The sequence below is a fragment of the Lutra lutra genome, chromosome 15, assembly GCF_902655055.1.
Source record: "Lutra lutra chromosome 15, mLutLut1.2, whole genome shotgun sequence".
In the NCBI taxonomy this organism is placed as follows: Eukaryota; Metazoa; Chordata; class Mammalia; order Carnivora; family Mustelidae; genus Lutra; species Lutra lutra.
In genome coordinates, this window is record NC_062292.1 from 59,978,194 (window position 1) to 59,998,524 (window position 20,331).

At 42.9% G+C, this 20,331-nt stretch overlaps 1 protein-coding gene across 1 annotated transcript in view; it reads right to left on the bottom strand.

The window, feature by feature from the left end:
* Positions 1 to 617: 617 nt before the first annotated feature.
* The window catches only part of AIDA (axin interactor, dorsalization associated), a 39,001-nt gene continuing 19,287 nt past the window's right edge, over positions 618 to 20,331 (bottom strand). The window contains exons 5-10 of the mRNA XM_047704281.1: positions 18,214 to 18,277; positions 17,882 to 17,988; positions 7,530 to 7,652; positions 5,506 to 5,628; positions 2,542 to 2,659; positions 618 to 2,419 (exon numbers count right to left, since the gene is read on the bottom strand). Coding sequence (XP_047560237.1) covers positions 2,323 to 2,419; positions 2,542 to 2,659; positions 5,506 to 5,628; positions 7,530 to 7,652; positions 17,882 to 17,988; positions 18,214 to 18,277 — 632 coding nt within the window. The 3' untranslated portion in view covers positions 618 to 2,322. The remainder of the gene's footprint in view (positions 2,420 to 2,541; positions 2,660 to 5,505; positions 5,629 to 7,529; positions 7,653 to 17,881; positions 17,989 to 18,213; positions 18,278 to 20,331) is intronic.

Here is a 20,331-nt window from a genome sequence, read left to right on the forward strand (position 1 = left end):
ATCAAGTTGCAAAGGTAAATCAGACCTATTTTAATGCCAAAGCCAGTCCTTTTTTTTTTTTACCTCTACACAGTTTCGGTGTTTGTCCTGTATCTCCTGTTCCCAGGAGTCCGTAAGGTGCAGAGCAGGTCTGGTGCTGCTCCCTTGAGCTGTGGACACCACCTCTCTACGCCTCCCAGGGCTCTGTGGCCACAGCAGAGCCCGGGCGGCCTCCCTGTCCCAGCTGCTTCACGGGGCTTCTACAGCTCCTCGTGTGTCTGGGCTTAGTTGCTAAAATCATCTCATTGATGAAGTGGCAGCGTTCTAGCCCGAGAGCATTTCTACTATGGTTCTTATCCAGTAGCTGCTTTTTTTTTCATTGGACAGTAAAAAATAATTTGTGGGAAGTACAGTGTTGTGTGTTTACTGCTTCCAGAGGATCGTTTGTCACCCCACTCAGGTCTGAATTAAAGCTACGCTAATGACACAGCATTCCATTCAAGCTTCTTTAATACTGCGGAAAGGCTCTGCAGTTCATACAAACCATACTTCTGTGAATGACAGCTGGTGCTTCTTCATATAAGTTATCCCTGACATACATGTCTTATGCTCTATGAGAAAAGAGAAAGACCAACAGATGAGTTTTGCTACATTTTAATAGTAGGTACTTTAAGGGATTATTTTTTAGGTCTCGTCAGCAACATCACACAGGAGGTACTGAGTACTCCACAGGGTACAGAGCGTTGCCAAGCACCTTCGCACATGTACAGGACTTGGAGAAAATGTGGTCCTTGCCCCCTTGAGGAGCTGACAACTAAGTCTAAGGGTTGAGTGAATAACAAGGTAATTTATTAAGGCAAATTCTTCATCCCCTTGAGCTATTGTGGACTGAATCATTTTTGGAATTAATCTAATTAATACAAGAGACAAGACTTAAATTTGGTTGAGAATTCTTCCAGGCTCCAAGTTTTTAACATCTTAAACAGAACCGACAGGTAACCGGAAGTAAAGACCAGCTTTCTTGAAGTGCGAGGGCTAGAACACTTCACTGCGGCTGTTTTAAAAAGCACACACTGAACTGGAGGACTCGGGTTATTACACTAGTTTAAAAACAGGCCAAGTACTGGCGCTGCGTTCCCCTCGTGCTAGCATCGGTCATTCAACATAGTGAATGTTAAACGTGTGGGTCTGTATCTAACCCACAGAGAGCCCGCCCCCAATGTTCATGTCCTGTGTGTCAAACAGCCGCCTTGGGTGTCCTCTGAAGGTTTTATTTATGGCCCATTAAGTCAAAAGTACTGTAAATAGTCAAATTATAATAAGCTAATGACCTGCATATTTCCATATGGATGAAAGTCAATATATCTACATAGGAAATAAATGGCAATCCTGTCTACCTATATAAAAACAACTAGGGTAGCTCCAGATTTTGCATACTCACCACTCTAAGAAGAGGTATGCAGGCTGTAAGGGTTCACAATCAGTTGTCAGAAAAACAGCAGTTAGCCTGCAGCATCTTGTTAGCATCGGACTCAGTTTAGCTTACATGATTTAGAAGACGTTACAAAGCCATCTAGAAGTCTGTAATTATTCTGACATGGTTCCATCATTAACCCTAGAATCACTATCAGAAAGAATAATAATGTGACGTAGAAGAAAAGCTAATCAACGGACTACAAATGTGCTCTTTCAGAAAAACAATCTGGTCATCTGGAAAAATCACAGCTACAACCTGGGAACCCTCCCATCTGGGATACTGATCTGGCCAAGGCACACGATTTCTAACCAGGAAAACTATGAGATCAGGGTGAATTTAGGCCACCTCGGAGGAGCAGCCTATCGTTTTCCAGACTGACCTCCCTGGGCAGAATAAGCAGTCCAATTCCTCCTCTCAGAACAGTTTCATACTCTCCTACTCCCATCAGCCCAAAGTTTGACATCAACCCAAAAAACCGAAAAAGCATACTGGAGCAAAAGTGAATGGATGTGTAAACTCTAGCACATTCTTATTGCTGTATTAATTTTTGAAGACGAGCAGATCCTACCCACAGCAGTGTTGTTCCAGGAAGCAGGGCAGGAATAGTGGTAAGTTAGAAAAGAGACTATGAATTGCACAAATACTATAAAGGTAAAAACATGTTTCAAAACTACAATAAGCCCGTATCCAAAGGAGTTGTCTAGGTCAGTGGAGTGCCGGGCTGTGAATCCCACGGGCTCGCTCTGGCCTGCCGGCGCCCGTGCGGCCCTCCTCCTGCCCGGTGGAGGGGGATGCGCTACGCGGAGCTGGGCTGGTTGCTACTGTGTGGGAGAATTCACAGACGTTCCGGGTGACTCAGGTCAGGATCATTCCTTGTGCAAAGTCTGATGTAGATGAAGATAAAGTGGTTTCTTGGTCAGTAACTGCAATTTCTTTCTTTTAAAGTCAGTGGGTTTCTTGTATCTGCAACCACAGTAGAAAAGTCACGGTTTAACATACTGGGATAACTGGCCTGCTCTACAGTCCCACACTAAGAGAACGAGTCAGCATTAGACCGGTATGAGGCCGGCGTGCGCGTCACTTACAGTTCTATTACAATTGGCCCGGCTTTAATTTCATCCATCTCCATGAAAGCAAAGCACTTGGTGCTGGTGAACCTTTTTTTCGGCTTGTAGTGTTTGAATTCAAAGAAGATAGCTGCACCTACGGAATGAACACAAACATCAGCCCAGATGGCGTGTTTCCATTGTGCCCCTCATCTTCTCCCGTCAGTGGAAGCATCCGAGCAAGCAGTCAGCACAATTTTACACGGTAACCCCTGTCAGTCTCTCTGATGAGACCACGGGAGCTGTCACCTAAAACTCTCCTTCATCTGAACGCAGTGACACAACAAACAGAGGATGCGTGCGAAGCACGAACGTTACCCACAGACGCTCGGCAAGCAGCAGAGCCCGGTAAGGGCTCGTCAGAACATCCAAGCTTAAAGCACTGCTCCTCCCTGAAACAAAAGCTCAAAAAGTCAACTTTTTTGGGGGTTTGGGAGTTCAAACATAAATCACGTGCTGGTTCACTTTTTAATTAGTACCTGTTTCCTAAGACCTTTTATAGTATTCAAAGCACGGTTTTGTTTTTCCCAGAATTATAAATGTTCTGGGAGACAAAGGGCTAACGAAGGGCCAGCCGGTTCCTATTCCATCCCTCCCCCAATGAGCAAGTGGCAATGGGAAATTTAGATGTTTTCATCACCCCAAAACCCAACAGAGATGCTCTCCCCACAGAGAGAAGCTTAGAACAGAACAAGCTGCCTCATCACCGTAACCAAGAACAATTTCTTTTTTAAAAGATTTTATTTGAGAGAAGGAGCTCACATGTGCGTGTGAGCAGGGGGAAAGGCAAAGGGAGCGAGAGAATCTCAAGTAGATTCCACGCTGAGCACGGGGCCACGCGGGGCTCAATCTCACGACCCTGAGATCAGGACCTTGGCTGAAATCAAGAGTCAGACGCTTAATCGACTGAGCCACCCAGGTGCCCCAAAGCCATTCATTTCTAAAGGCTGCACAGAAACTAGCTGGAAGGAAGGCAGGTCTCACCCTTCACTGGCTACTTATTAGTTCTGCCTGAACTCGAGTGGGGCTGGATCTTGCTTACGTTTTAAGGACAACACACACCCAGTACTTTTTAAACCAAGGACAAAACTCACAAGTGACAAGAGGTTTAACAACGTTCAGAACTGTGTGCGCTGTCTTGGCACTGGATCCAAATGGTGCACCTCCTGTCACAGGAGGAAAGAGAGAGCAACTGCTCAAGAGTGTGGGACGTGGCTGAGGGACAGACAGGCACACCTGGCCATCTACTCCCTGCTCCCACACGAGGATTACAATTCTTAGTGACTGACAACTTTCAGTGCCCAAGGTATGACCCTCCATATCTGCCAAAGGACAGCTTCTCTTCTCTCTCCCACAAAAATAACAGAAGCGGCTGGTTATTAAAAACCATTACAGATTCCTCAGACAGCCGATCCCATCTCTTCGTCTCTGCAGCTATGATGCCCATCTCCTTGTCATCGCGCCCATGTCTCAGGTCTGAATAAATGTGGAATAAAGTCACATTTGAAAACAATACTAAAGGTCAAACATAATGCCATCATGTTAAGGAACAAAAAAGTTTCACTATTTATCTGCATCATCAATAGATCATCTATTTCCTGAGTCCCGGGTACGCACAGCTTTTCCTTCGTGGTATTTATAAGAAACAACGGAACGTACAAGGAGACGAGTGTACGGAGATGAACAGAAATGCTTGTGCACATCAACACAGCATCTTCATCAGCGTGTATCCGTGGAAACTACGGTAATACTGCACACCGTAAAGTCAAAGCTCGAGAAAACGAAGATTCTAAATCTGGTTCTACTTTCGGCATCTCATGAACCCTCCAGAACACGCACACTGCGACAGAGAAGTCAGCCCACAAAACGTTCTCCCACCGCCACACCTCCCCCGCCACAGCCCCTGCCCATATCAGAAACCTCTCCCAAAGCAATGGACTTAAAACAAAAAACAACAACAAAAACCCAGTTTTGTTCACATTCTTATGCAGACAGCCTAATACTTCATACTGAAATTTCTTCAACATGATTTCTTAAGCCTATCCTCTCCATATTCTAATGGCGATTCTCCAGCTTTGGTGTGTATGAGAACCAGGTACAAGCCCCCCAGAGACTGCTGAGCCGAGCCAGTGGGTTTCTGAGTCAGGAGGTCTGCAGGGAGGTGGGGGCCCCGAGCACTGGCATCTAACGTGGTTCCAGGTGCTGCTGCTGCTCACACTCGTGGCCCCCACACCCACGGCAGCCCCACGAGACAAGTCTTCCAGGGACGGAGCCGAGGCGGCAGCAGCACCAGATCTGAGAAGTAAAATGTCGCATATTTTAGAGAATGTGGCAATGGCTCCAAAGGCACTTCTAGATCTCATACAAGCTTCCTGCAAAGCGTGGAAATGTCAAAAACTGCAAGACATCTCAGGTGACGGAGGGATCCTGATGTCTTGTCCTAGAACGCAGACACTCCCGCAGCGCACGCGGCACTGAAAAGCGTTTAGTCTCAGGAACCCGCTCACTTGGAAATGTAACTTCACCTTTTTAAAAACGTGTTTTGTCCTTTCCCAACCTCCTGCCAACTACGTACAACTTATGGTATCTTTCTGCCCAATAAAATCAGCTGGAAAAGCAACAACTCATTCTTTCACCGATCAGAGACTAAACCGTCAGAGCCTCTGTCTCCCTCCACTCTTCGGTAAGAGGAAAACTTAGACATTCTGTTTTGTTGTCCAAGATGATGAAATTTTATAATCAAAGAACATTTTGTTATATAACTGCTATTTATTATCCAACTAGATCATACAATTCCTAATTCCCACGTTTAAAAAAACTGATACTTCAGTCACTAAACACTATGTGACACGTACTTCTGCCCACCGCGCTAGCTTGCGGGCACACAAGCCCAAGTTGAGAACTCCGGCCGTCAGCAGCCAATGTTTACCACCACAAACCAACCTTTGGTTAATTTTTCAACATGCTTCTGGAGCTCAATGTCCACATTAAAATGAACATATGTATCTTCCTTTCTTGAAGCCACAGGAGTATCTTGCACAGGAGTTAAATCTATGCCATTCAGATCTAGAGAGGGAAAAAAAGAGTTTCAAACATACAGACTCAGAAACTGCAAACAAACCACAGAGGGTTATGTCTCCTAAAGAGGTCTGGCAAAAGCTGCGAGGAGAGTCTCAGATACAGACACCCCCTCTGGTGTGAGTAGGGACGTAGGGAGCTGCTGGTTTCTGGAGGTGTATGGAGGGAGCGGAGGACGGAGTCTGGGAGAGGCCTCAGGGCCAGGGGAGGAAGCCTTGCCAGGTACAGGTGCTAAAGAAAGCTCGAGGACAACAAAGTTTGATCCCTATTGTTAAGAAGGGAAAAGAACTTTTGTCTTCCTTACACCGCTGTGCTGCTGTATGCAACAAAACTTTGGAACACAAGTGATATCCACCGTGGGGCCCCTACCCCTATCTTCCAACTTCGATCAAGCGCACGGCGTGGAAAGGCCTTTCATCAAACAGGACAGAATTCTCCAGCTGTATTTCGGGGAGAGTCAGAACAGTGGCCATGAAAGCTGCCAATGAAACCTTTCTCTAAACGAGTCATTCTTTAGACATGTTCCCTAAATTGTGACTGTCCCTGCTATAAAGGAACCGGATTTACAACCACCACAGGGTACACTAGGTATGGTGTACGGTTTTAATTTCCTGGAGCCAGGAATCTTGCAATTAAATCAAGTTCAACATGGACTCAGTTAATGACTAGCGTTTATGAATTACTCAACAGACTCCTACCTGGGAGAACTTACAACAATTTAGTACGTTTGATGATTTTAGTTCAGTGTTTGCAACGGTAACAGAGCACCTAGAACATCACCCTGCAGTACGTTTTTACAGTGCATTGTACCACGTGAGATACGTAATTTTACAAATGGTCTATCACATAGTATAGGGTATCAAGACTTTCCAGGAGACCACGGACTTGGGAAACGATAACATCAGAGGTTCAAGTATTTCAGCATTAGTGTTGTGGGTCACGGGGTCTCCATGTTAAAATTCTTCCCTGTGTCTGCATTCATTTTTCTGTTATTTGGTACTAATGAACCCAGGGGGCTGAATTTACTTCTGTGATTGGTAAGTTTAGTTTCAGCCTGTTTCTTTGGTTCGCCTCAAGGTGCAGATTAGCTGTAGACGAAAACTGACAGTATGGCAACCTTATCCTCAGTTGCCCAGCATTTATTTTTAAAAGACCATTGAGTGCTTTACAAATAAAGTGCCATATGAAGGCTTGACGCCAACAAAAGGATCCGTCAGCGCAGATTCCATCCTAAACCAAAGACTCAGAAAGTTACTTTCAAGGAATAAATGGTATGTCACACTGGACAGGAGAAAACAAAAATCCTGAAGACAACCGAGCTGAGTAAGAAATACAACACTTGTTTCACGTCCCCAGCATTAGGCTCAGGGTACGGCTCTTCATGGATGGGTCCTACTTCCCCGTCTCCACGGATGGTTCACTGGAGGCCCGAGGCACGCGCTCGCGGCCCTGCAAGGCTCCCCTGCGCCTAAGACACCATGGCAGGAAGGAGAGGGCCTGAAGGGGAGGTGTGGGGGAACAGGAGAGCGTTGGGCTTGGCAAAGAAAACCACATACCCTGAGAAGGTGGAAGGAAGCATCTGCCGTTGAAGACAGAGTGTATATCTAGTCCACACCCTGGATCGGATTTTAAGGATATGGAAATTTACCAAAAAACCCTCAAAAGCAAATACGCATGTCAGTTATAAATAATGAAGTATTTTTAGAAACACTCTCAGAAATACTCAGTGAAGGAACGAGGATGGCTGCCCAGGGATTTTCCCTCACTGTAGGGCGAATGCAAATGAACGGTCACAGGTGCCAGGACCCAGCCCCACACCTGCCCCGTCCCAAGTGCGAATCAACATTACACGGTTTGCCGGAAGGGAAAAGGCAGACAGAGTTACTTACCCTTTACGCTAACTGTGATATAGGGATCTATGCACTGTCCCGCATCCTTCAGACCGATTTTCTCAATTCGGATGGTGAGTGATGTCATTCCTGGCTCAGATGGCAGCCTGGGTAGTAAAGTGCCTGACAAGAGAAAAGCAAAAAGTGAGCAAATCCTGGAACAACACAGAGAAGACACAGCCTTGCCCTTAACCGACTTAGCAAGGCGCCAACATTGTTGTAGTTTCCAAAACTCCCATTCAATGTGATCCTTTTGGACAAATATTTAATGAGATACAAAATACATCTGTACTTCCTAATTCATATTCAACACTAAAGTGTAAGTTGGTCAAATCTGTTGAAGATTGAACTCCACTCTGGGAAGCCCAATTACAAATTACCGCATACTTAATTATACTCATGTCATACACACATTTCACACTTACTCGTACTACATAAGATATATTTCCTATCTCTGTATGAAGTGGTAGAAAAAGACAAAGAGCTTTTTAAACTTTTCTTATATTTTCCCAAAGTTTGAGAAGCTTAATAACAGAATCAATCAACAAATCCTTTTTCTTTTTAAGATTTTCTTAGAGAGAGAGAGAGTGAGCACAAGCAGGGGGAGCAGCAGGCAGAGGGCAGAGAGCCCGATGTGGGGCTCGATCACACGACCCTGGGATCATGACCTGAGCCGAAGGCAGACGCTTAACCAACTGAGCCACCCAGGTGCCCCAATCTTTTAATTATTAATGGAAGAAACAACTACAATATATGTATTTAATTAAATAATTTTATAATCTAATTTCCTACCCCTTTCTGCACCCTATTTTGTCTGATCTTTTCTCTCGGAAATTAATCCTGCTGAGAATGGCATACACATTTGTATTTGAAACCTCTCTTGCATATCAACCAAATTTTTTAAAACTGAAAAATCACCCTGAAGAGCATTCCCTACCAAAAAACTGACATCAAGAAATCATATTATCTACTGAGAACAGATGTGAACCAAAGCTGACTTTAATCTAATATGCACACTGTATCTCAAACTAAAGTATCTAACACTTTTTTTTTTTTTAGATTTTATTTATTTGACAGAGAGATAACAAGTAGGTAGAGAGGCAGGCAGAGGGGTGGGGGGGGGAGCAGGCTCCCTGCTGAGCAGAGAGCCTCATGTGGGGCTTGATCCCGGAACCCTGGGATCACGACCCGAGTCCAGGGCAGAGGCTTAATCCACTGAGCCACCCAGGTGCCCCTAAAGTATCTAACATTTTTAAAGGACTTTGACATTTTTCATGTTTCTGTCCAACAATGTGTGACTCTACTTTTAATGATGAATTATTTGAAATACGTGAATCAACTTACTACCTTCAAAATAGAACATCTTGAATAGCTACAAACAGGTTTGAGGGGATTTTAGGGGGTGATGGAAATGTCCTCAAATTAGATCTGTCAAACTGGTTGGATGTACAACAAACACTACAGATCAAAAGTCACTGAACTGTATACTTACAATGAGTGAATTTTATGATGGGAAAATTACTATAGAAATTCAAGAGTCTTGGGGCGCCTGGGTGGCTTAGTTGGTTAAGCATCTGCTTCTGGCTCAGGTCATGATCTCAGGGTCCTGACATCCAGCCCCACATGGCATCAGGGCTCCCTGCTCAGTGGGGAGCCCATTTCTCCCTCTCCTCCCCATTTGTGGTCTCTTCGCTTGCTCTCTAACAAATAAATAAAATCTTTAAAGAAAAAAAATTCAAAGGTCTTAACTGGTGATATTTATTAAAGAAAACTTTTGGCTTATGAAAAGTTAGAAATTAGAAAATCAAAACGGAACACTCAAAGCAGTATTCAATACCATTTCGAAAGGATAATTATAACATTACTTTTTCACATGAAATTAGTCTTTGACATTTTGCCATATTTCAACACATTTTCAATATTCAATGGTTTTCTTAAAAATAAAAGGTCTCTTACTGCATCCACTGTGTCTTAAAAGATTTCAATTGTGAAATCTGACAAATATTTAGAAAGGCAAATAAAACAAGTGCACGGCCTAATGAAAACTGGAAAACCAGCATCTGTGTAACCATCACTTAGGTCAAAAGATAAGCATTACCCCAGGAGCTCCCCTCTCTCACCGTGCACAGTTCTTCCTAATCCCGCTCCACTATCCTGGCTTCCAAAGTGATTGCTAAAAAGCACTGTATTAATAGTATTTTGCCTGCTTTTGAACTTGAGATTGATCTGACTTGTTGCCAGTAGCTGTTAACTTGTCCATCCGCAGGACTGTGGTACCGGTGCACAGCACACGGGTTTCTCAACACGGCACAGGTGATGCGTCCGTTCTTCCGCCGACAGGCATTGGGAGTTGTGCGCACCATGCTGCTGTAACATTCTCGCACACATGTTCTCGTGCATGTGTGCGCACATTTGCAAAAGAGAGGGATCACCAAGTCCCATGGGGCGCCGCCCTCCTGCTTACCACGCGAAGACAATCTGTGTCCAAAGTGCCCACGCGGATACCCCGCTCCAGCCCTGCTCTCCCTGCGCCCCGCCCCCGGCCCCGCACGATGATTGGAGGGTCAGATGCTTTTTAGCCAGTTTAGGTGCAGAGAAACGTCGGTCCGGTTTTCATGTGTATTTCTCCAATGACTGGCTGAGGTTGAGCTTCTTTTCATTTTAGAATGAGCATTTGGATTTCCTCTTTTCTGAAGTATCTGTTCAATTATTTTGCACATCTTTGCTCGGAATGTTCATCTTTTTCTTCTTTGTAGGAATTCTCTAATATTTTGATGCAAGTTTTCATTGGATATGTGTTTGTAATTAGATTCTCAGGTGGCTTACCTTTAAAAAGAAACTTTATACTGAAGGACAACATATTAAAAAGTATATAAATTATGTTCAAATTCTAAGTACAGCCTAATGAATTTTCTCAAAATGAACACGTCTGTGTAACCACCAGCGGATCCAGGAAAGACACTGCCAGTGTACTGGGAGCCCTCCTGTGTCTCCAGCAGACCCAAGTCATTTTCTCCCCGAAGAGATAACCTTTCAGGATTTCCACCACCACAGATTAGTTTTACGTGTTAAGCCCTTCTCTGTTAATGGTGTCTTCTGATTATGATAAATTCTCAATGTTAATATTCCATATTTCTTAATCTCTAAATTCCTTTACAGTCACCACTTTCTGTGTACTATTCAAGTATCTTTCCCTACTCCAAGATCACAAAGGTGTTTTCTTATCTTGCAGACTTATCATTTTTCCATTTGCATTTAATTCTATAATTAATTTTTGTCTTTGGTGTATAGTATGAGCCCAATCTCATTCTATCCAACATGGAAACCCAACTATCCCAGCACTACTTATTTATTTTTTTTCAAAAGATCTTTTTATTTATTTGAGAGAGAGCACAAGTGGGAGGGGCACAGGGAGAGGAGAGAGAGAACCCCGTTGGGCAGGGAGCATGACACAGGGCTCAATCTCATGGCCCTGAGATGGGGGCCTGAGCCAAAACCAAGATTCAGATGCTTAATGGACTGTGCCATTAATCACCATTATATAAAAGGCCATCATTTCTCCCATTGATCTGCAGTGCACCCTGATCACAAATCAAGCATCGCCTGTTCTGGGCTTTCCATTCTGCCTCACAGGACCATTTCCTACCCTCGCACCACTACCACAGTGTCTTAATCACTAGAGTTTTCTAAGAAGTCTTGACATTTGCTAAAACAAATTCTCCCCTCTTAACATTATTTTCCAAGAGTCAACTACTTTTGGCTGCTTGCATTTCCATGTAAATTATAAAAACAGCTGTCAAGTTCTTTAAAAAAAAAAATCTATTGGAATTGCAGTGAAGTTCAGATCAACTTTAGAAATAGTCACATCTTTACAAATTGCTTCTTCCAATCCATGAACTGAAATATACCTTTCCATTTATTAAATACTTCTTAATTTCTCTTGATAGTTTTATAATTTTCTTCACAAAGGTCTTAATACTTTTGTTGGGATTTATTGCTAGGTACTTGATATTCTATGATACCATAATAAATGTTATATTTATCTTCTAAGCAACTGCTTGTTTATAGATAAAAAAAAATCTGTACTTAATTGATTCTTTCAAGGAACCATGTATGCTAAACTCTCTTATTAATCCTAATTACTCACCTGTTGATTCTTTTATATGGACTATATATATATTCATAACACCTGCAGATAAAGGGAGGAGATTTTCTTCTCCTAATGTTTATCTTTTATTTTTCTTGTCCTAGTGTACTGGCTAGCACTTCCAGACAATGTTAATAAAAAGAGGTAATAGTAGGCACTCTCATTCTTTCCTTGCTCTTGATCTGAAAAGGAAAGCTTCAATTTTTACCAATAAGTATGATTTTGGCTCTAAGTGTCCCTAGAGAACACCTGGAGACGTGTTCTGTTCTCAGTCTGCTAGACTTTTTTTAAAAGATTATTTATTTATTACTTTGGGAGTAGGGGAGGGGCAGAGGGAGAGGATCTCCAGCAAACTCCCCACTGAGCATGGAGCTTGATGTGGGGCTCCATCTAACAACCCTGAGATCAGGACCTGAGCTGAAATCAAGAGTCAGATGCTTACCTGACTGAGCCACCCAGGTACTCCCATCTGCTAGAATTTTTTTTAAATTCAAGAATAGATTTAGAATTTAATTTTTTTAAACTTATATGAGAGCGAGCAAGCATGAGCAGTGGGGAGGGACAGAGGAATAGGGACATAGGGAACCCCATGTGGGGCTCGATCCCAAGACCCTGAGATCATACCCTGAGCCAAAGGCAGAGGCTTAACCCACTGAGCCACCCAGGTGCCCCTAGAGTTTAATTTAAAACATTTTCTGCATCTATTGAGAGGACTGAGATTTTTCTCAATCTCTTAAGGTGACTCACCTCAATGTACTTTATTTAACAATATATTCTAAAAATCACTCATTAGTTCATGAAGATTTTCCTAATTGTGATCTGTAGTTTTCTATGTATCATAGTTTTTAGGCTGTTTCTAGTATTTTACTATTACAAATAATACCACAATAAATAAACTGATATACGCCAGTCTTTTTGTTTGTTTGTTTTCATTTTATTAGAGGTGTATTCTTAGAATAAATTCCTAGAAGTGAGATGGATTGCTGGGCCTAAGAATAAAATGCCTAATTTTGTTGTTAGACATTGAATTCCCTTCCAAAGGGAATGTACCTGTTTGTACTCCCACCAGCACTGAACGAGCATGTTCCCCGCCGCCTCAGCAACAGCAGTTTCAGTCTGTATGTCTCTCATTATAAACATCTTTTCATATGTTTAAGGGCTATGTGTACGTATTTGCCCATGTGAGTTAACTGTCCATGTCTTTTGCCCAATTTTCTAATGTGCCTGTGGCCTTTGTTGTCAGAGCCTAAAGATTTCTTATGTATTAAGGATGTTGGCTCCTTATTTGTCTTGTTCACTCTGATTATGGCTGTTTTTTTTTTTTTTTTTTTTTTTTGACAGTCAAAGGGGACTGCTGGAGCATCTGGGTGGCTCACTTGCTTAAACATCTGACTTGATTTTGGTTCAGGTCACTATCTCAGCATTGTGAGATTAAGCCCCTTGTCGGACTCTACACCGAGCAAGGAGCCTACTTAAGAGCCTCCCCCAACCCGGCAACCCCAGCATGCAAGCATGCGCTCTCAAAAAAAAAAAAAAAAAAAAAAAAGGCGGGGGGGACTGCATATCTAACTTTCAAAGCCAATGGTAATTCTCCTTTTGTGAAAGATGTCTTTCCCAAGTGAATATGAAAACTATTTCCACATTAAAGAGATAAATCACATTCTTTATTTCTAGTTTCAAAAATAAACGTGTACACATATTTAAGTCTCTATAGAGATAAATCAACATACTCATATAATAATTTTGAAATGGCTAAACCTATATTTGAGATTGATCATGTCATTCAATACGAAAATTTTTTAAAAATCTTGGAAAATTGTGTCTTGGGCTATTTTTAAATTCATACTGCTGTGCTTATGATTTTACTAGCTTTACTATTCAATGCTGTCAGTCAATTTTCTGGACATAAATAACAGGTTGGAAATTTATATCCTTTATTTAAATGAAATCTAACAAGCCTACCTTTATTTTTTACTTTATTTTTTATTTTTCAAGATTTTACTTATTTGAGAGAGAGGTAGAGAGGATGAGTGGGATGACAGGGAGATGGGAAGAAGACTCCCCAGTGAGGGGGGCTCCATCTCAGGACCCTGAGACCAAGACCTGAGCTGAAGTCAGACACTTAACTGACTGAGTCACCCAGGCATCCCCGCCAAGCCTACCTCTAGACAAATTAAATGTCATTTTGACTTAAGCCAATTATTTAACAAATTTGTTTGCCTTATGAGTTTTTAAATTTTTGAAAAGAAGAAAGTACTTATCAAGAAAGCTAAGATCTTTTTAATCTTTTTTCTTCAAGAAAGGTTGGACAAAAGTCATTTTTAATTTTAAATGGGAAAAAAAACCACTGAGTCATACATATCATATACAATACCACATTCTTCATTAGTGGTAGTGTTTACATAACTGTATGCATTTGTCAAAACGTATAAAATACACACTAAAAATCACTCATTTTATACGTAAATATACATGTAAATGATATTTCAGTAAATCTGACTTTTAAAAAGTCACAACAAACTTACAACTCAATAAATTATATAAGAACAAAAGTGAACCCTGTCTGGAGGGCTCAGTTGCTTAAGTATCTGCCTTCGGCTCTGGCCATGATCCCAAGGTCCTGGGATCAAGCCCGGTGTTGGGCTCCTTGCTCAGCGGGAGAGCCTGCTTCTCCCTCTCCCTCTGCTTGTGCTCTATCTCTCGCTATCTCTCTCGCTCTTAAATAAATAAAACCTTAAAAAAAAAAAAAAGAACAAAGGTGACAAAAAGTCACAATTCTTAGAATCTTTTTGCCACCAAAATGCAGACACTACCTAGGCATCACTGAAATTTTGAATCCCTCAGGGTTGTAAGAACAAGAAATGTTGTCCTGCTTTACAATTAAATGTCAAATGTCACCTTCCTATTTCGATGATGATTTCAGTAAGTATAACTTCACAAATTACTTTTTTAAAAAAGATTTTATTTATTTGAGAGACAGCGAGAAACAGTGAGAGAGCATGAGCTGGGGGGGATGGGTAGAGAGAGAGGGGGAAGCTGACTCCCCGCTGTGCAGGGAGCCAGAGGAGAAGCTGGATCCCAGGACCCTGGAATCATGACCTGAGCTAAAGACAGACGCTTAACCGACTGGGCCACCCAGGAGCTCTACAAATTACTTAATAACACTCATATCACAAACTAAATACAGTTACTTAAACTATATGTGCTCTTTCTTAATTTTGGAAAAAAGAAATTCAGCGAACACAAGGGTCCGGTAACCTTTCTGTATCTCTGAAATGAGATAGCACAATGCTGTATCAGAATACGAAAATCTCTTTCATTTGGGCTTAATCCTATATAGCAAATAGATTTAGTTTATGGTATAAGTTTCCCTTCAACTCATCAACCTGAACACCACAAAGATCTTAATCTGTATCACAGTTTATATCATCTACTTTAAGGATCTTATTTGCTATCAAAGTACAGAAGTGAGCAAACCACCAAGTTAGACTGAAATTTATAGCACTGGAAGCCATGTCAATTATAATATGCGGTTCAGAAAGGGAATGACAATTATTCAGTTAGTAAAACAGCAAAGTAATTTCTCTCACCAGCTCAACCAACTTGAAATTTCCTATCCATATGACAAAAGTAAGAAAAATACATCGCTCTTCATAAAGCAAAACAGATTGGAAATAATGCCCTTGCCCCAAAGAAACATAGCCTGTAATTACCCCAGGAACCCCAGAGCATAGGTCCTGCTACCCCCACTGAAGGGAAGGGACGGTCAGAACAACAGGTGTCGTGGAATGTTCAGCATGTGACCCCGATGGCGCTCGCAGCTTTAGCCACAGAACTGTGTTCCATCTTCACGGGAACCTGACAAGTTAGGCACTGCTATTATCCCATGTTATAAAAGAAACTGAGCTTCAGACTGCTTTAGGAAATCAGAACAAAGCCCTTCAACGAGTCACTGTCAGAGCCTAGACGCCAGCCCAAGCACCTGTTGGCTCAAGTCTATGCTGTTCCTGCTCCATAATGCCTCCTCCCCGGGGAGTGTTAAAAATATCGGAATATTACTATACTTTTATTACCAAGAAAGTTATCTGGATGACACACAAACTGTGCTTAGCTCTACTGTAAAGCTTCTAGGGTCTATTTCAAAATGCGTAATAATCTCATAGCATATTGCTCTCACACCTAAAGTGAATCAGTTTGCCAGAAATGAAAATGATGCACATGTAAGAGTGACCCGGTGACTGGGAGAGGCAAGTGACTTATCCAGGGTGCCTGCAGAAAGGGAAGATCCTCATGGAGATCTTCCGCAAATAAAAATGACTTGCCATACGTTATTTCTTTCCCTAAAACAAGATGGGAAAAAAGAGCATTTGCTCAGTACCCACTCCCCTTGGATGCAGTCTTAATGACTACATTTGATTAATTAAAGAAGTGCTTAGAAGAGTCTATAGAAAAGAGTTACTATAGCAGGCCTGAGACTGTTATTCTCAGGTGGCAAGGCCACCACCCTAGGCTAGAGTCTGGGAACTTGGATTTCTGGCATGTCCCCACCATCCCCCAGTAAGGACGGTCACTATCGGTAAACTGTGCAAACAATATGGTCTATGCTGAGTATGCACTTTCCTTCCGGGAGTCTGGAACTCTGGCCAGTGCTAAGCAGAGGGTGCCTAGGTGATTAGCCCCTAAGAATGGTGCTGGGATGGAGTTTCGTTCTTTTTTTTCTTTCTGCAGATGTGATTAACTACTGTATTCAGCGTCCTCCAGAGAAACAGAAGACAGACAGATATGTAGTTTCAGTCTGAGGCCTCAGAACCAGGAGAGCCCATGGTGTATGTTCCAGACAGAAGGCCAGGAGGCCTGAGACCCAGAAAAAGCTGATGTTTCAGTTCGAGTCCCACAGCAGAAGACGACCAGTAACCCAGCTCAAAGAGGGGAGGGGAGGCCTCTTTGTCCCGTCTAGGCCTTCTGCCACCTGGACGAAGCCTGTTACGTTAGGGACGGCAATCCGCTTCATTCAGTCTTCAATTCAAATGTGAGGTCTCTGGAGACACTTTCATAGACACACCCATAGTGACATCTGGCCAGATGTCTGGGCACCCTGGGGCCTTGTCAGGCTGACATACACAATTAAACATCACCATGTCACCCCTTGTCTACTCGGCACGCAGACACATCTCCTTGAGCCACACTTAAGCTCTATATAAAGGCAATAAGAAGGCCATACTTAACGTGATACTACTGTCCTGTACACAACCCAAACCTCACTAGCGCCTTCCCCAGAGGAGGAGGTGATGTTTTGTGAGCGATGTTTGTGCTTCTCCTTGACATCCTGTAACCCAAGTACTAGAAGCCATCACTGGTCGTGCAGGGACTGGATGCGTGCACTCTGCCATCGACCCTAATCACAGGAGTTGTGATACAACGGACATCCAAACGGGTCCCCTCTAGTCACTGTGGAGTAGCTGTCTGCCTTCCCCAGGTGCACTCGGAATCAGCCACCTCGGCCAGCACGGTAACTCCCTTCTTCACCTGTCAATTCAGAGGCAGGAGGAGTCCAAAGTGGCCATTTGAACCTCCAGTTCGGTGTCATCATAGCTATGGGCACGGAGCCTCTAACAGCTTCCCTCAGACCCATTTTACACGTAGTACAACCTGCGTGACTCCACTGGGAGAGACTCTCAGAAGCCTGCACCTTGCGGGGCAATGGGGGGATGGGCATTAAGGAGGGCACTTGTAATGAGCACTGGGTTTTGTATGCAAATGATGAATCACTAAATCCTATCCCTGAAACTAACAATATACTCTTTGTTAACAAACTCGAATTTATATAAAATCTAAAAAAAAAAAAAAAAAAGAAGCTCGCACCTGGTTTCCTCCAGACTCCGTTCACTTGCACACCTTTTCCCTTTGTTGACTTTGTTCTTGTCTTTGCCCAGTGCAATAAATCATAGCTGTGAAATCATCGCTGTGAATACAACTATACGCTGAGTCCGTGAGTCCTCCTAGCAGATCACTGAATTTGGGTGGCCTTGTGTACCCAACACAGACAGTAAGATGCCTTCAGACTATACATATAAAATAGCTCCAGCCAATAACATGGCAATGAAAATTTGCTTAAGATTGGCAAGTACCAAAATAGGTTCTAAACCCCCTAAGCTTGGATTAAGTTATGCCTTGTTATGCCTGTTTTGCAATCAGTGATACTCACCGGGAACTCTAGCAGGAAAGGAATCAGGAGACCCTGCTCCGGCACCACCCTCTTCTTCATCTTCTTCGAATTCCAAATTCTCCTCTTCACCAGGTGCTAAAATTCTTCTGCATGCAAAACAGCAGACAAAAGAGTGAGCTACAAAACTAACTACCCTAGAGAGGCATTATAGCTCTATTATAGATAAAGATTACATCCCAGGTAAGATGTAGACACAAAAAATGTTGACACAAAAATGTTGACTTACTGATATTAAAGATACCAATATGGATTTGAAAAATGCAGAAATATCTGAAAAATAGTTATAAAATAAGACAAAAAAATAATTTTACCTTAAGGGGACAGGCTGAACGTCAAATGGGAATTCCTTATTATACGTAAGAATATTCTTTAGGACTAGAATAAAAACAGAAAGACACATAAACTCTTCCATGAATCAAAATAAAAAATTTTATTAGAAATGACTGATTTTTAGTCAAATTTACTATGCATATTAATACTTAAAAAAATTCCCACTCTCCTCATCATTCAGAACCATGATGCATTTGTCCACAGAAGGTCTTAGCAAAATGAAAATATCCATAGTATATTCCAGGCACAAGTACTTTGTCAGATCTCCAAGGAAAGTAAGTTCCAGAGTCTCAGAGCCCTCACAGAAAACAAACTAAGTTGTAGGTACAAGATCCTAGGTGAGACATAGGGCAGCAGAAAAAGAGATCTCCTTCCTGGAGTACCTCAATTACAAGACTGGTTCAAAGATAACCAATTTCGGTCAGGACATTTTGGTCTACGTCCTGATTTCCCCTCAACTCCGTTAAACTGGCAAAACTGAACAAAACTGGTTACAACTTCAACATGCCATTTACGACAGTTTATTACAGACACACATATATCTACACACATACGTAGACAAATACACAAAGAGGGATTTACCCTCAGGAGAAGTCTTCAGATAACATGGAACCCATCACCTTCTGCATCATGGTATGGTCCATGATTACATGCTGGTATATAAACTTAAAGAGAGATGTTCTATAACTCTGCCTGTGCTTAGAGAGCTACTATGAATATGGATACCTTACAGACTTACTAAAAGTATTAATTTACTTTTAAAAATTATTTATTTGACAAAGAGACAGTGAGAGGGGGACCCAAGCAGGCGGAGAGGGGAGAAAGGAGGGAGAGGGAGAAGCAGGCTTCCCGCTAGCAGGGAGCCTGACACAGGGCTCGACCCCAGGATCCTGGGATCATGACCTGAGCCGAAGGCAGACGCTTAACGACTGAGCCACCCAGGTGCCCCTAAAAGCATGTAATTTAGAGCTTCATATGTGGGGTTTCGAGTCTTCAGCAACTCCCTGCAGTTACATGAAGGTGGAGTAATGGCATTAACTGAGCAATCCGGAGAGTTCCTAAGATTTTGTACTCAACTCACTTAGCCTCATTTTGGAGCACTGTAGTTTAGAGATAAAATGGCTGTGGCATACATGTTACCATCCCAAAGTAGGAAATCCCAGAGCATGTGCAATTTCGTGGTTTATCCCAACAGGAGCCGGAGGGGCACTCTTACTGAGTCCTTCAGTGAGAGAGAGGTCTGGGACTTGGGTCTAGCTTCTTGTTCATTCTTACTCCTTCTCTCCCTCCAGCTCTTATCCTCATCTTTCCCTTCTCGTTCTTCCGCTCAACAGATGTGCCCTGAGCTCCCGCACAGTTCCACTCACTGTTTTAGGTGCTAAAGATATGGCAGCGATCAAGGCAGACGGCTGTTGCTCTCATCTGTGGATCTTAAGACCGCAGTCAGGAAAAGCAGACAGTAAATAAAGCAACAGATCAACAAGGTACTGTTAGACTGTGGCTGGCATCATGAAGGACAGGATAGGTGAGTGCGTAAGCGGAGCAGAGGGACTTCGGCTAAGGTGGACAGGGCAGGCCTTTCAAAATAACTGTTGGAATACTAGTGAGCCATAATCTGGAATGAGAGGAACTGTCCCTAAGTAGCACTGGGGAAGGGCTTTCCAAGTATTAAAAAACAGGCTAGAGGGAGCGCGCCCGAGTGGCTTAGTGGGTCTAGTGTCTGCCTTCAGCTTGGGTCACGACTCCAGGGTCCTGGGGTTGAGCCCCTCATCAGGCTCTCTGCTCAGCAGGAAGCCCGCTTCTTCCTCTCCATCTGCTGCTTTGCCTACTTGTGCTCTTTCTCAAATAAATAAAATTAAAAAACAAAAACAAAAACAGGCAGGCCCTGGCTGGCTCAGTCAGTGGAGCATGCGACTCTTGATCTCAGGGCTGTGAGTCTGAGTCCCATGTTAAGTGGAGGGATTACTTAAAAATAACATCTTTGGGGGCACCTGGGTGGCTCAGTGGGTTAAGCCTCTGCCTTCGGCTCAGGTCATGATCCCAGGGTCCTGGGATCGAGTCCCGCATCGGGTTCTCTGCTCAGCAGGGAACCTGCTTCC